We start from the raw sequence: 15,096 nt of genomic DNA, 5'->3' as shown, positions 1-15,096 counted from the left end.
ATCAGAACACTGGCCTCCGTTACCTCCTAGAGTTCTTGTGAAGAGCGTGTGGTATCAGGAATTTGAAAGTGTTTTGGAAATGATATATGGATCTCTGACTAAAAGGAAGTGCTCTTTAAAATCAAGAGACCCCAGCCGCTCCAAGTGTGGTCCCTGGACCGGCAGCAGGGACATCACCTAAGAGCTGGCAGGAGATGCGGACTCCCCAGTCATCCCAGACCAACTGAATCAAGAGCTGCATTTTAACTAGGCCTCCCCCACCCCTCCCTCACTAGGTGGTTTGTATGTATATTGAAGTTTGATTAGCACTGTCTTAGACTTTTTCCTCACAGTCAGAGCCAGTTGAATGATCTCTGTGCATATGTCTTAGATTGGATCTCACCTCCCAACTGCATTGTCAAGCATCCCTCTTTGCAGAACTTCCCCAGCCAGCCCTACCCGGGCTAGATTTGCGGGCCTCTAGGGCGCAAGGCGAGGCGGCCTGCTGTGTCTTGTCCATCTTCCTCCAGCTTCTTCAGCTCTTGCTTGAAGTGAGAATCAGGTGGGTGGGAGCAGTCTCTTTTGTTTGCCTCCTGTGCAGCTGTGTATTGTTCAAACGGGAGGTTTCATCTGGTTGTACACACACCCAGATCTTTCCTTGCTGGGAGCACTTTTTTGAAAATATAGGGATTGTGATCCACTAGTGGCGTCCCATTCAAATACCAAAGGCTGCTATGAGTCAGAGAAAGACCGGTGAGAGTGGCTGTACCTCTTAGGTGGTTTTCAAGGCAAGGATCTCTAGTTTAGATGGCCAGTATCCCATGACCTGTACAGGCAAACACCTGCCAATAATGACCAAGGCCTCTGGGAGGCAGCTAGAGGAAGCCCCTTGGACTCCTTCTGAGGTCTGTAAAGTAAAAGGCCACTGTCAAAATGGCCTGCTGAGACAGCCAGATGTCTGGTAGACTTTGTTTTGCTCCATTTTGAGTTTAACAAGAACATCACATTGCATAAACAGGAGCCATTCTACCCAACATAACCACAGCCATCAAAATTGCAGAGTCCCCTCTGCACGGCCTCTGAGGAAAGACCTTTAAGGCCTGGCTATCTTCATTCATTGATTAGCCAAACAGACTTCCTTGGTTTTTTTCTTGGAAGGCTTCAGGATTCTGCAGTGGGGTCCTATTGGGTAGGGAACAAGAGTTGATTTTAGTGGGAGTTTTTCACATTTCACTTTGAAGCAGTGGAGGAAGCACAACACACACACACACACACACACACACACACACACACACACACACACACACACACACACACACACACCAAAACTTTCATTTGGGTGAGTGTCCTTCACAAGATGTCTTAGAAGTTTCTTTTAAAACGTAATTCCTCCGTCATTTTATTTACTTATTTTTGGCTGTGTTGGGTCTTCGTTTCTGTGCGAGGGCTTTCTCTAGTTGCGGCAAGCGGGGGCCGCTCTTCATCGCGGTGCGCAGGCCTCTCACTATCGCGGCCTCTCTTGCTGTGGAGCACAGGCTCCAGACGCGCAGGCTCAGTAATTGTGGCTGACGGGCCCAGCCGCTCCGCGGCATGTGGGATCTTCCCAGACCAGGGCTCGAACCCGTGTCCCCTGCATTGGCAGGCGGACTCTCAACCACTGCGCCACCAGGGAAGCCCCTCCTCCATCATTTTGATGAACCTCCCGTTCTGACTTTTGGATTCTTTATCTCGTGATACTTCCTGTTCCTTCCAGTTTGAGATCCTTTATTTGTCTCCTTATTTGGTTTTGTAGCAGTAGAAAATGTTGTCTTCTAAGCAACGCATGCTTCAGGAATACATTAACAGGCACACTCCTTCGGGTGATTTTTCACAGACATAAGGGGCCATTGCCCCTCCCACCCCAATCCTTATTTTTTAATACTTATATTTATATCTATTGAAGATATTGGACGTGGTTTCTAGATTTGTTTTCAACTACCTGGAGCATTTGAATCCCCTAGGGATCTTGTTAAAATGAGGATTCTGAGGTTAGGGATGAGGCCTAAGACTGTATTCCCAGCAAGCTCCCACGTGAGGTTGCTGGTCCAGGGTAGCAAGGTCCTAAGTTAAAAACAGAAAATTGTAATGTGACTGTGTGCAAGCTCGTACTACTCGCTGCATGACAGGCCAGTAAATCAAGAGATGAGGCGTTGGGGCAAGGAATACTGACTTTATTCAGAAAGCCAGCAGACCGAGAAGATGGACTGGTATCGCAGAGAACGACATTGCCTGCGTTAGAATTCAGGCTTCTTTTATCCTAAAAGAGGAGGGAATAAAGTCAAACTTTTCCTGGTTTCCGGTCAGCCTCTGGAGGGGATGTGTTCATTTCTTCCTTCCTGCAGTCATTCACAGGTGAGGGTGATCAGAATGTTTCCTGTGAGTGAAACAAAGATATTTTACCATAATGCTCATTCCCTGGGAGGCAGGGTTCCCAAAGATGGGCCATTATGTATAATTTAAGCTTATAGGTAGCATCCCTTTAGTGATTGACTTGTAATAGAAACAGAGGTTCTTCCCTATTACAGTAACTGCACACAATTACCATTCTTGTGCACTTCTTTAAACCTCTGTAAAATGATGATGAAGTGGATTCTATTATTACCCCATTTTCTGAGTGAGAAAACTGAGACCTAGAGAGGGATGACTTGACCCAGCAGATGCTGCTGGCAAGAGACAGAAGTAGGGCTTGAATCCAGGGCTGTCCTGCTTACAGCCTCTTAAACACTGCATAGTACTGCTGCTGAGAATTCTCATGCTCTTGCAGAAAACTAACGTTTCCAAACCTTAGCCTTAATCAAACCGAGTTTTTCTGGGGAGGTGTTTTTTCATGCAACACATTATAAATGTCTGTGGCTGGGATCTATAAATAGCTTTACAGTGATGCAGCGCATAGAGCTTGGCCCTGTGTGCTACTCTGTAAGGAACTCGTGGTTATGCGTGCCAAACTTTGGTTGAGAGATGTTGTTTTTCTCTTTAGGGCACTCAAGTGGGAGTCAGGACCGTGGGGCAAACACAACCTCAGGTCCTATGCGGAAACCTCAAATTCCAGGTGAGTTTTGAGCTGTGAAGGAAACATAATGCTAAAAGTGGGTCTCTCTGAATGTCCCAGAAAGGAAGCAGAGACCAGCTAGAAAGCGTATTCTCCTGCATGTCTAACCTCGAAGCTGATTTCAAGCTAAAGGGTGAATGAGAGCACCACAGCCTCTCGGCGGGAAAGGATGGAACATTCCTTTTTATCTCGGTCCCATAGATTGATTGAGCTCATATTTAGACCTGTCCCTGGTCTGTCCCATAGAAGAGCCATGTTAGTTACTACAGCTTCCTTCCCAAATGAGTGATCACTCCAGGGGCTCCTTGTCATCCCCTGATCCTTTTCCTATCCCAGTCCAGTTATCGCTTTACTTCCGGGTTTTGGGTGAAGCGTGTAAATTTCCCCTTGCATTGCAGACAATGGGGAGATACAAGGGTCATGTTAGGAGGAGTGAGAATATTCTTCTGGCATAAAAACTAAAAGAAAAACTACTTTTTCTCGAGGGACGGTCTTTACTGATCCAGAAGAAAGTTTCAGAATGTGTGATGTGCAGTGAGAAGGCTGGGCCACTTGGCTCCCTTGAGCATCAGGATTTAAGGCGTTTGAGGCAAATTCTTTATTCCACTTGGGCTCAGAACTGGGCATTTGTAAAGAGGGATTACAATAAAGGAAGGTTTTTCCTAGGGTTGTAAATGACTCTTTTAACTCTGCCCTTCAGAGGTCTCCAGACTGAGCCTCCTGTGGGGAGAGGGAAGAACGTGGTGTGGGCCGCGTCCCCTTACCTCAGCTTATCTGAGCAGAGCACGTGGAGAGGGGGAGTGGGCTGGGGGGGGGGGATGCAGTTTGCTATAATCAGGCAGCAAGATTTTCCCCAGCTCTCGTGAGAGTGAATATGGAGCATCTCAGGGCTAGAACCCTGGGAAAAGAACAGAAATGGTAACTTCCTGTCAGCCTCCCCACCTCGTAACTCTACCTCCCTCCCCAAACTCACCTAACCAGGGAGAGGTCAGACAGAGGCAGTACTGAGCAGGAAATCAGGAGAATCAAGCTTCCCAAAGAAGAATGGCCAGTGAATGGCTTCCCATTTTTCTTGTTCCTTAAGCTTTAGTTCATTGCGTGGATATACGGCCCACTTTGCAATTGACTTGCAAATTGTCAAGTCATATTTTAATCCTACTAAAGCTTGCTTTTAAAACATATAAATAACATTTTATTGGTTTACAAGTGATACATTACTTTTTGGAGACATTTTTGAAAATACAGCTAAACAAAAGGGTAAAAATATAAATCCCTTATTATCTACCTCACCATCCAGAAATACCGTGGTTACCATTTTCATGTATGTCCTTTCTGTTATTTTTCAATCTAATTTCTATACAAACATGTAATTATACACACTGTTTAGTAAACTACATTCCCAACTGGTTGGCCACAGCTTTCCAATGTCATTAAATACTCTTCCCCTGTATCTTAGTACACAATACAATGGATGTACCCTAATGCGTTTAACCAGTCCCTAATTGTTGGATAGTAGGTTGTTTCCAACTTTACTATCACAAATAGCACAGTAATAAAAATCTTTATAGCTAAGTCTGAGGTCCTATATATTCCTAGAAGTGTTAATGATGGATCAAAGGCTGAATATCTTGAAGGATTTTGACACGTTTTGCCAAATGACGCCGCCCTATACACACAGGAATGTCCTTTTTCCCACCCTCTAGTGGCCTCCATTTTTGTTTCTTAATAAAATGTAAGGTGATTGCTCTCATATAGGAAAGGACTGTTCCTTTAATTTATTTAATAACATTGCACCAAAGGCATCTACAGGTTTCCACAGGTCATTCTACACGTTTTTGGAAACGTGTTTTTCTTGGGGGGACTTGGAAATCTTGACTGATGATAAGGGATGAAAACAAGAGTCCTGTTGGGCAAAGACCTACAGCAAAATAATTCTTCCAGTACTGTCTGGCTGTTGACTGGACCTTTGCTTGGACCCATGTATAGAGCTGACTGTAATTCTTTTTTGGACCAGGTCAATTTGTAAAGTGCATTTCTGTTTTCACAAGCTTATTTTCCAAGTTCATGGATATCTTTTGCCTCCCACCAGAATGGCTGATCATCTTGGCATCTCTCCTGGCCCTGGCTTTGATTCTTGCAGTTTGCATCGCTGTCAACAGTAGGAGAAGGTAAGGGGATGCTCTTCAGGGCCTTCAACTTTGAAAGGGGCATCATTTAAACTTGGGCTGTATAACTACTAAGTCTAAAACAGATAAGCTACAAGGATATATTGTACAACACTTGGAATATAGCCAATATTTTATATTAACTTATATGGAGTACAATCTATAAAAATATCGAATTAGTAGGTTGTATACCTGGGACTAATAGAATATTGTAAGTCAACCATACTTTAATCTAAAACTGAAAAGCCTTAGGTGATATGTCCTTGCTACTCAGAGTGTAGCCCCTGGAAACAGCAGCCTCCGCGCCCTGGAAGCTTGTTAGAAAGGCAGCATGAGATGCCCTACCCCAGACCTCCCGTATCAGAGTCTGTGTTTTGATAAGACCTAAGGGATTCATGTGGACAGTACAGTTTAAGAAGCTCTGCTCTGGCATACTCCTTAGAGAAAGGAGACTGATTATTTGGACATCTGCTTTTCAATAGTGGTTGACTTTTCTGTGGTTCTTAGTTTTGGGGGGGTTAAGCCCATGGAGACTCGATGTGCTGAAAGTTGTGCAATATCTCACCAGGAAGACATAAAAGATACACTCATTCATTGATTCATTAAACACATATTTATTGTGAATGCATAGTGCACAAAAACGCTATATAGAGTTTCAGGGGTTGGCCCTTTAGCCTGTCTGAGGCCCCTAGAAAGTTCTAGAACCCTTACCTAAAGCAGGTATCGGGTTTGTGTTTTTATTTGCTGGGTTTTTTTTTTTTTTTGGAATGACAGTATTTTCTGCTTTCTGGAAGCTGTCATTGAAAGGATTCAGGTTACGGCCTAGGTAGAGTTCCCTGAGACTGAGGTGTATGAGACAATAAAAAACTTTCCTTAGGGAAGTGTGAAAAACGACAGCTCCCTAGAACTGGCATGTGGGCTGTTTTCATACTGTCAAACGTCCCCTCTCTCCTACCTCAACCAAGGCCTGTCGTTTTGGAACGTCCACAATGCATATACCTGATGGAGCTGTGACCAGGCTCTAGAAATAATGCTACCTAAAATGAAGTGAAGGAGAACAGTAATTCTAGCATCAGAGGAAATGAGCTTTCACAGGGGTATTCCGGGAGTGTAATTCTAAATTTCCTGTTCAACATGTTCTAAAGAGCTACAATTTTTCTCCAAGCAAATGCAGGGGAACATTTAGCCTTTGGTAAACATGCCTTGAGGTTCCTTCTTAGAAGGCAAAAGAATCTTACATCCAAGTGGGACCACATTGATTGTATCACTAGATCATCTAACAGGCCAGAAAATGCCCCTCCATTTGGGGAAAGACCTGGAGAAAATTCTAGAATCTTTCTTGTTGGCTTTTGGAAAGCAAGAAACAGCTCATTTCATTGCCGTGTGACAGCCCATACTCATCGGAGGAAATCAAATAATGTCGTTTTACACTGGTACAAGTTAAAGAAAGTGCTTTTAAAGTCGAATAGCTGTGTTGCTATCTGTACCTTTGAGGGCATAGTAAAAAAAAATTAGTCATGATAGCCAATTGTATAAGGAACAAAAACTAGGAAAATAAATCTGAAAGACCTCCTAGAAGTCTCGCATGACTAAATGGAAAGAGATTTTTTTTTTTTAGTTGAATTTGAATAATGCGATTTGAGGGAGCCCTTACAAAGAGTCTTTATACTTTCCCTCGGCCTCTGTGTTTTCTCCTAGATGACTTTTGCTCAATTAAATATGAATTTCCTATTGTCAGAAATCAATCCTTTTGTTCCAGGCCCTAGAAGGCACCACTTCTGCTCACATATACAGTCCATAAGCTTTGTGCACGTCACCATAGAAACGCTGGCCTCAGATGCTCGCAGCGTGGGGGAGAACTTGGAGAAGCAGCTCAGTTGTCCCCAGAGCAGCTGGAGTCCCTGCAGTGTAGCTGGTTAGCTCCTGTGTCGCTTCTCATCATGTCTGCAGCAAAAACGGGCCCCCTTGCTTTCCTCCCCCTCCTGCCAAGACCAGTGGTCACCCTGGCAACAGGCAAACAGGGACACACAGGAGCTGGCACAGCAAGTGTCTCACAGGGAAAGTAGCTGCTTGGATGCTGTAAATTACTATGCCCTGATTTGATAATCAAAAACAGATTTGCCACGTAGCTAAAGGGTGGTTAACAGCTGCACGGGCCCCTGAGCGTGCAGTGTGTTTCTAAAGCCGCCGGCCCATTTCTAATCCTCTTAAAAGGCGCAGGCCTTTCTGCTTTGCGCGTTGCATTATAGAGGGATACAGAATCCTATTTTCATCAAAGAAAGTTTGGTTGAAGATAAGAAGCCTACAGCAGCCATTCATGTATTCAGCAAACCTCTTTTGAGGGGTGGCTACGACAGTCAACACTGCAGAGAAGAGGAAGACATGACAACGAAAAGGGTACCATCCCTTCTCTGCAAGAATCTTGAGCTTTCGTGACACTATTGGCCTGTTGAATTTGAGTCAGCTAATGTTTATTGAGAACATTCTCTGGGCCAGGCCCTGTTATGTTAATTACAGTTAAAAGATAAAAGTGGAAAAGCATTAATTGCTGAAGTGGAGGTGGGAGAGTTAAACAAGGGCTTCCACGAGGAAGTGATCCATGAGTTCCATCATAAAGCTGTGGCCGTGTAGCCCGCTGTAATCTCTGCTCACCCAGGCTCCTGCCCTCTACAGCAGAGCTGTCCAGTGTAACTTTCTGTGATGACGGAAGTGTTCCACATTGGTGCTAATACACAACCGCTAATCACTTGTGGCTACTGAGCCCTCATAATGTGGCTAGTTCGACTTAAGAAGTGAATTTTCAATTTTATTTCATTTGAATTAGCTTAAATTTAAATAGACACATCTGGCTGGTGGCTACTGATGGAATGGCAAAGCTCCAACACAATGCAAAATAAATCTCTAAATATCTTTAAGGACTGTCAGGTAGAAGAGACAGAAGGTCAGTTGTTAAGTTACTCCTCACCCACCCAAGTCTTTCAGGATAAACTCCCCCATGCCCTAAATATGTGTTACCCGGGTTCTAAACCCCACCCGCTCCTGGCCAGGCATCGGTCTGGCATCTTCTACATCGTGTCGTCAGTGCATCCTCAGCTAATGCCTGAGATTGAAGGGGAAAGGAGATACAGGCCAGAGGCAGTTCAGTAAAAATCTCTGACCTTTAGAGTCATAAAGTTGCAGATCCGGTGTAGTTCCTGGCCATACCTAGCGGGGTAGCTTCGCGTGATATGCTCGACTTCTTGGACTCAGAAAAGAGGTTAGCTGGATCACCTCTGAAGTACCCTCAGCTCTAATGTTTCTTTTAACATTCCTATAACTAATAAGAATGAAAGAATTAGAACTTGCTGTTTAAAAGTGCTTATGAAATGCCCGGAGCACCAGATATTGGGCTGAGTTATTTATGAGCATCACCCTGCCCTCCTGAAAGAACTCAGACAAAAAAACAGAGACCATGAATCCAAAGGGAAATGGGGTCAGGACCACACCCAAGCCCAATATTCCTAAGCCCTGCACGTTGAATGTTACCCACTTTCAAAATCAGCTTCGTTTAGGGTAATAACATTACTCCCCACTTCACCCCCTTGCACAAACATTTTTTATGAGTATAAATCACTTCCCCACAATATTTCATCCAACTTCTCAAGTACACATTAGGTAGGTGAACGGGATTTACTTTAATAAGACACCTTTTCTCCAAAAAACATCTGATGCAAACTATTATATATGGAATGGATAAACAACAAGGTCCTACTATAGCACAGGAAATTGTATTTAATATCCTGTGATAAACCACAATGGACAAGAACATGAAGAAGAATGTATATGTATATATGTATGTATAACTGAATCACTTTGCTGTACAGCAGAAATTAACACAACATTGTATAAATCAACTACACTCAATAAAATTGAATTTAAACAAAAAACTATCAAAAACAAAGAACATATGAGATACCCCCTGGCAATCTGAAAAGACATAAGCAGCGTCCACCTTTGGCCTTTTCCATCATCTTCAAAGTAAATATAACAAGGTGGGTGGAGGTAGCCAGAAGAAACAAACCAAACACATTTCATATGGCTCTGGTTACATTAACAATTACAACAAGTGCTTCTTGAACATTTACTGTGTTCTAGATACTGTTCTAAGTGCTTATCCAAGGCCTCGGTTTCCTCACCCCACGTTGTTCAGAAGAGCAACAAATAAAACAGTGGTAGACTTATGTATCCAGTGCCAGCCTCTGTTTCAAGGGATTTTCACAATCCTTTGACACTGGTACTCTTAACAGCCTGGTGTTACAGATAAGAAAGCTGAGGTTCAGAGAAGTGAAGTGAGTTGCCCCAGGTCACACAGCGTTAAGGTCCCCAAACCAGGCCTTCCAAGCCCCTGCTCTTGTCTATATGGACTGCATCCATATGCCCAGCCCCACAGACCATCTCAAGTCAAGCATCCTTCTTCCCCCGAGCCCTCATCAAGCGTCATGCCAGAGGAGACAGGATCAACCTCCTATTCAGGATGTGTAATGTCTAACTTCCCCAAACAAGGGATTAAAGTTTATGGCCTTGGCAGTCCCAGAGGGAATGCCCCATGATCATGAATAACAGAAGCTTTGTCTGTACAACTGCATGTATCCAGTGGCAAAGTGAACAATTCCGACTTCATACTGTTGCCAAGTCTCCAGATGGTTAGTAGCCTGAACTGAGTGCGGCAGAGCCCAGGCTTTCGGTCATACAAGCCTAGATTTGAATATTGACTGGATCCCTCAAGCTAGTTTCTAAACCTTCCTGAACCTCAGTTTCCACTGCTGTATGATGGGAATAACAGCTGCTTTGTGAGATTATTGTAAGGATTACATGGAATTACATGCAAAGTGCCTGGCATTCAGGAGGTGTCCAATAAATGCTAGCCCATTTCCCCCCATCCCCGCTCCATGTGCAGTTGTGAGGGTCTGCACCTTTGCTTTTGTTTAAGCAGCATCTGACTTCTAGATGTGTGGCAGTGATTATGTTACAGGAAAGAGGAAGCATTGCGTCAGGCTGGGTATATGATAAGGCAATGCTCTGACCCAGCAACAAGGCCAAGGTCATGCCTTTCCATAGAAGACCTTCTGCATTTGAATCTTAAGTAATGTTACTGAGAAATCTTAAAGTAATAGTGAACAACTTGCCTAGGAGGTAGTTAAACCTCCTATATCCAGGGTTATACGGCAGTTAACCAATGTTAAGAGAAAAATCAATATGGCCTTATACTTCTAGAAAAGAGTTGTCTCATTCTTCTCGGTACTTGCAGTAATAACCCTGACAAGGCCCACAACGTGCGGACCGACCGGGAGAGGAAGTAATGGGACTTCCTTGAATACGCAAATCAGAATGACTTACAGTCGTTCCGTTGATGGTTTATATGAGCCTGCAGAAACGGCTGGAGTTTAAAAGAGGCAAACATTTCCCTTCTTTAGTATGGTGGAAGGAGAGTTAGAACTCGGGAGTCAGACACACCGGGGTTTGAATCCCAATTCTTTTAGTATTTGTTGAATAACCTGGGGCAAGTTATGGAATTTTCTGAGCCCCAAGATTTCTTTGGCTGTGATAACAGGATAATAATAACACTGGCTTCCCAGAGCTGTGACCACTGATTCTCGAACTCAAGTGCACATCAGAAAGCCCTTGAGGGTTTGCTAAACCACAGACCCTGGGCCCCTCTCCTCGAGTTTTCTGATTCAGTATGTCTGGGGTGGGGCTGAGAATTTGCATTTTTAACAAACTTACATTTGTTAAATTTTGCTGCTGGTTCAAGGACCTCACTTTGAGAAGTGTCACTTGTTAAGAGTCAGTAGGATGAAACATACTCAGATTGTCATCAACTGTAGTGATGGTGGCAGTGACAGTGACGATGATAACTGGGTCATTGCACCCATTTCTCACGTGATTTTGTAAATTATTAGGTGTGGGCAGAAGAAAAAGCTGGTGATCAACAATGGCAATGGCACTATGGAGGACAGAAAGCCCAGCGGACTCAACGGAGAAGCTAGCAAGTCTCAGGAGATGGTGCATTTGGTGAACAAGGAGTCGACAGAGACCCCAGACCAGTTTATGACCGCAGATGAGAGGCGGAACCTGCAGAATGTGGACATGAAGATTGGGGTGTAACACCTACTCCATGACCTTGGAAAGAAACCATTGTCAGAGACATAATCTTTACAGGGAGCTGGGACACTTCACAGATGCGATGTGCTACTGATTGTTTCATTGGGGATCTTTTTTCAGCATAAAATTTTCTATTCCTTTTTGGGGTTTTTTGTGTGTGTGTTTTGTTTCTTAAAGTCAGTTCCAATTTATAAAAACAGCCTTGCTTTCTGAAATGAGGGTCCAGTTAATAATCGGCAAGAATTTGACTGTCCCAGTTCCCACCTAGAAGCCTTTCACCCCCCCTGGGGTGTGCTATGGACGGCTTCTAGCAAAAGCCACACATCCATCTTCCTGGTCTTCAGCCTTCCCTCCACCCCACCGACCAGGCAACAGCCACCTGCTAAGGACATCCCCCAGGGCTAAGAGGGATTGGTCCCTGGGAGGAAATTTGAATGGGTCCATATTGCCCTTCCAGCAGCCCAATCCCTGGACATTTCTTTCCAGTGGGGTAGGGGAGGGGGATGCACTAGTCACACGTCCCCTTCTACAGACCCCCTGGAAAATTTTCAGATGCTTCTGGAAAATACCCATACAGTGAAGCTATTTATCTGTGGTAAGCTATTTATCTGTGTTTTTGAAATATGAAACCCTGGAGCTCCTTTGATCAGAATGATTATTTTGTTGTTGTTACTTTGTCAGAGACATAAAAGGGTTTACGCTAATTCATAATAAACATCTATACTTCTTCCACTTTAACCCTTTGTGCTGTGATCCTTCAGTTTCTTAACCAGCAAAGTCTGGGTCCCGACAGCTCATCAGGGAGACATGAGAAGGTCCTCCTTGCAGCTCTTCATCTCAGAGCTAAGCCCTCAGTCAGGCTCACTCACCCAAATCTCACAGAGGATCAAGGGAGGTAGCATTGTTTTACTTCTGAGGCTCTGAAGGCATTCTGTCCTGCCTTAGAACCAGAATTGTGAGAGGAGGAGCTTCAGCTGCTCTTAAGTATTAACGGCTCCCTAGTCTCTCCCCTGAAAGGCTGTAAAAAGTCACATCGAATTTGCATGACCGACCATTTGTGATGTCCCATGTCCTAGACGCTGACCCTGTTCGTGATGTCCAAAAACAATATGGAAGTGCCTTCTGACCTTTTGCAATAAAAGGAGAAACCAGTGGAAATCAACAAGCCTAGACGGTACCCAACTGATCGACGCAGGTTGGGAAAGTGGGGTAGGGAACAGTGCAGATCCTGTTGGAGGATTTTTATGGCTCTATTTGCTTATATTTTCCCAAGCCAAGTCTGTCGCCAATGCAGTTGCTACTCAGGGTTAAGTTAAGTGCCTGGAGAATCCCTCAAAAGGTTACAGGGCTTCCCACCATTGGAATCTTATCACCAGGTGGGCAGCTTTATGGCCAAGTAAGAGAATAACGGCTTTATCCCTTGCTTGGCAAGTCCTCTGTGGTCTTTATTTATAAATTGAGGAAGCTCCGTTGGTCCTGGAACTTCCAAAGGCTACTTGTAATAGAAGAAATTGAATCTGTAAAGTAAGCGTTCCTATAAAATGGGACCCATAAAAAGTAATCTGTTTCCTAAATTGATATGCTTAACTGGCAGTGTTTCTCCACCCAAATATGAAAAAGAAGGAAGAGAAGTAAAAGGTCCCACGTAGATCAGGGCTGGGCTTACACCAAGAATTGATTCTGAAGGATACACTTAAAGGAGAGATGCCGGCCTTCTGCTCATTCTCAACCTCTGCTCTCCCCTCCCCACCCTCATACCCCCCCCCCACCCCGCTCATAACACCCTCCGCATCATGGTCTTTGAAAATTTCCTTTCTCTTTTGTGGACGTCCTCGATCAGCCTCCATATTCAGCTGTCCGGTGTTCTTTTTATTTTCAAGTTGAATGAAAAGAAAATGGACCTCAAGCCATGCTGTTGTTACTGCCACTAGTGTCCAAGTACCCCCGCTTTCCAAGAGCTGTCCTGGGTCTGATGCAGACCCGAACAGGCTCATGCAGGCTCTTTAACCTAAATGCAACAGATCACAACAGGGTCAGGTTCAGGCAGGCCGTACCAGGCTCTACCTGTCCCCCAGATTCTCTCTGGGGTCCTGGATAGTCATAGAAGTCTCACAGCTAGGGATGGTTTTCCACCCTTTCTTGACATTCCCATCAAATAGGCTGAAATAGGAGATTGTTTTCTACTTAATTTTGGAATTAAATATGATCTTTCCTTTTATTATTGTTGTCATCTCTCACGTGGATGTACCCCTGTGTTCTTAAGATAGGAAAAGGGGAGGTCTAAAGCATTCATCCTTGGATGCAATACCCCTGCAATATTACCTGTGCTCATGGAATAGGATATATTCTATGCCACTTGAAATAAGGGCGTAACTCCAGAAGCACAAGTTCACTACACGTCATTCCTACCAGTGACTTGCCAGGTGGCCTGGGCTAGGTCATTAAACTGAGCCTTGTTTGTAAAAGAAAAGGGCCAGCATTCCATTATTTTGCAAAGCTTAAGAGAGCGAAGCTGAGAGCTTTGCAAACCTGAGGGCTTAAGGTGTAATTTTTCCTAGAACTGTAAATCTTTTGTGTCTCCTGAAGGCTTCCTTTAAATTAGCACCGGGTGAAAAATAAGATGAGGCAAAAGAAAACTTCATATCCATATTTTGCAGATTCTAGCCTGACAGAGTAGATTTCTCTAGCAGAACCTCTCCAAAAGTTTTACATTGAGACCATGACACCTAGAATAAATTTCATAGCCTACATTCATTCAATGCTGGTACTGCAGAGGAATAGGAGAAAGGAATCTCCGACTTCTCCAGAAGAGGAAAATGTACTTAAGAATAATGTTCACCTTTGTGTCATAGGTATGCCTTTTGTAAATCACTTGTATTGAATTTCCCAAGAATAACCCATTGTTCATGCATGTACAATGACCATTGTTTGATTTTTCACAGCACACCCTTCCTCTGATTTTTATATATATTTTTAATGGACCAGTAATGATGAGGAAAGCATGATACGTATATTGCCCAGTTGAAAGCACTTATTGGAACATACTAAAAGGCTACTATTAAAAGGGTAAAGGAAATGGACTCAGGAGTCTCTGATTTAAAGGGGTGGGAGGTCAGGGGTGGATTTGCAGAGCTGTGATTATCTGGTTGTCTGGGTAATTTAGACACGAAAGGCTTAAAGGTTTATGAGGTGGCTGAAGCTTCATACTCATTTTATTTTTTTCTAAGAAGAAAAATTACATGAATTTCTATCACCTGAGACTCTTCTTTTGGAGAAAGTGTATGGCCTACACGTTTCAAATTAAAAGAGACACTGTGAAGTGTTAGTTCTTCAAAAGCCAAGAACTACCCCTGGCCTTCTAGTTAAAGAAAGGAGAGAGAATATACTTGCCTTCATTCCCTCATGCAAGCCTCTAAAAAGACAATAAAGCAATATTGCAAAAAGGCATAAACCAATGGGATGAAAGAGGGTGGAGGAAGAGACAATATCAACAAAAATATGAAGCTGGAAAGTGACGGTTCATTGATAACTGAGCAAATTTGGAAAAGCTGAACCCTAAGCCAGCAGTGGGGAAAGTTGAGAAGCAACCAGATTTGTGTAGCAGAACCCCCAAAGTCTTCTGTGGTGGAGAAGGCAGGGCTCAAATTAGGGGAATGGGTTTAAATGCATCTATTTAAGATGCAGTCAGGACCCCAGATCTTCTTTCCCACTCTAAGTAGCGAA

At 43.8% G+C, this 15,096-nt stretch overlaps 1 protein-coding gene across 40 annotated transcripts in view; it reads left to right on the top strand.

Annotated features, from left to right (window-relative positions):
- The window catches only part of CD44 (CD44 molecule (IN blood group)), an 84,862-nt gene extending 72,751 nt beyond the window's left edge, over positions 1–12,111 (top strand). For all 40 annotated transcript variants that reach the window (XM_067749399.1, XM_067749398.1, XM_067749397.1 and 37 more), the window contains 3 exons: positions 2,996–3,067; positions 5,157–5,235; positions 11,172–12,111. In XM_067749399.1, coding sequence (XP_067605500.1) covers positions 2,996–3,067; positions 5,157–5,235; positions 11,172–11,376 — 356 coding nt within the window. In that variant the 3' untranslated portion in view covers positions 11,377–12,111. The remainder of the gene's footprint in view (positions 1–2,995; positions 3,068–5,156; positions 5,236–11,171) is intronic.
- The last annotated feature ends 2,985 nt before the right edge of the window (positions 12,112–15,096 follow it).

The sequence above is a fragment of the Pseudorca crassidens genome, chromosome 9 (genome assembly GCF_039906515.1).
Source record: "Pseudorca crassidens isolate mPseCra1 chromosome 9, mPseCra1.hap1, whole genome shotgun sequence".
Lineage (NCBI taxonomy): Eukaryota > Metazoa > Chordata > Mammalia > Artiodactyla > Delphinidae > Pseudorca > Pseudorca crassidens.
This window is presented reverse-complemented; position numbering and strand designations above follow the sequence as displayed.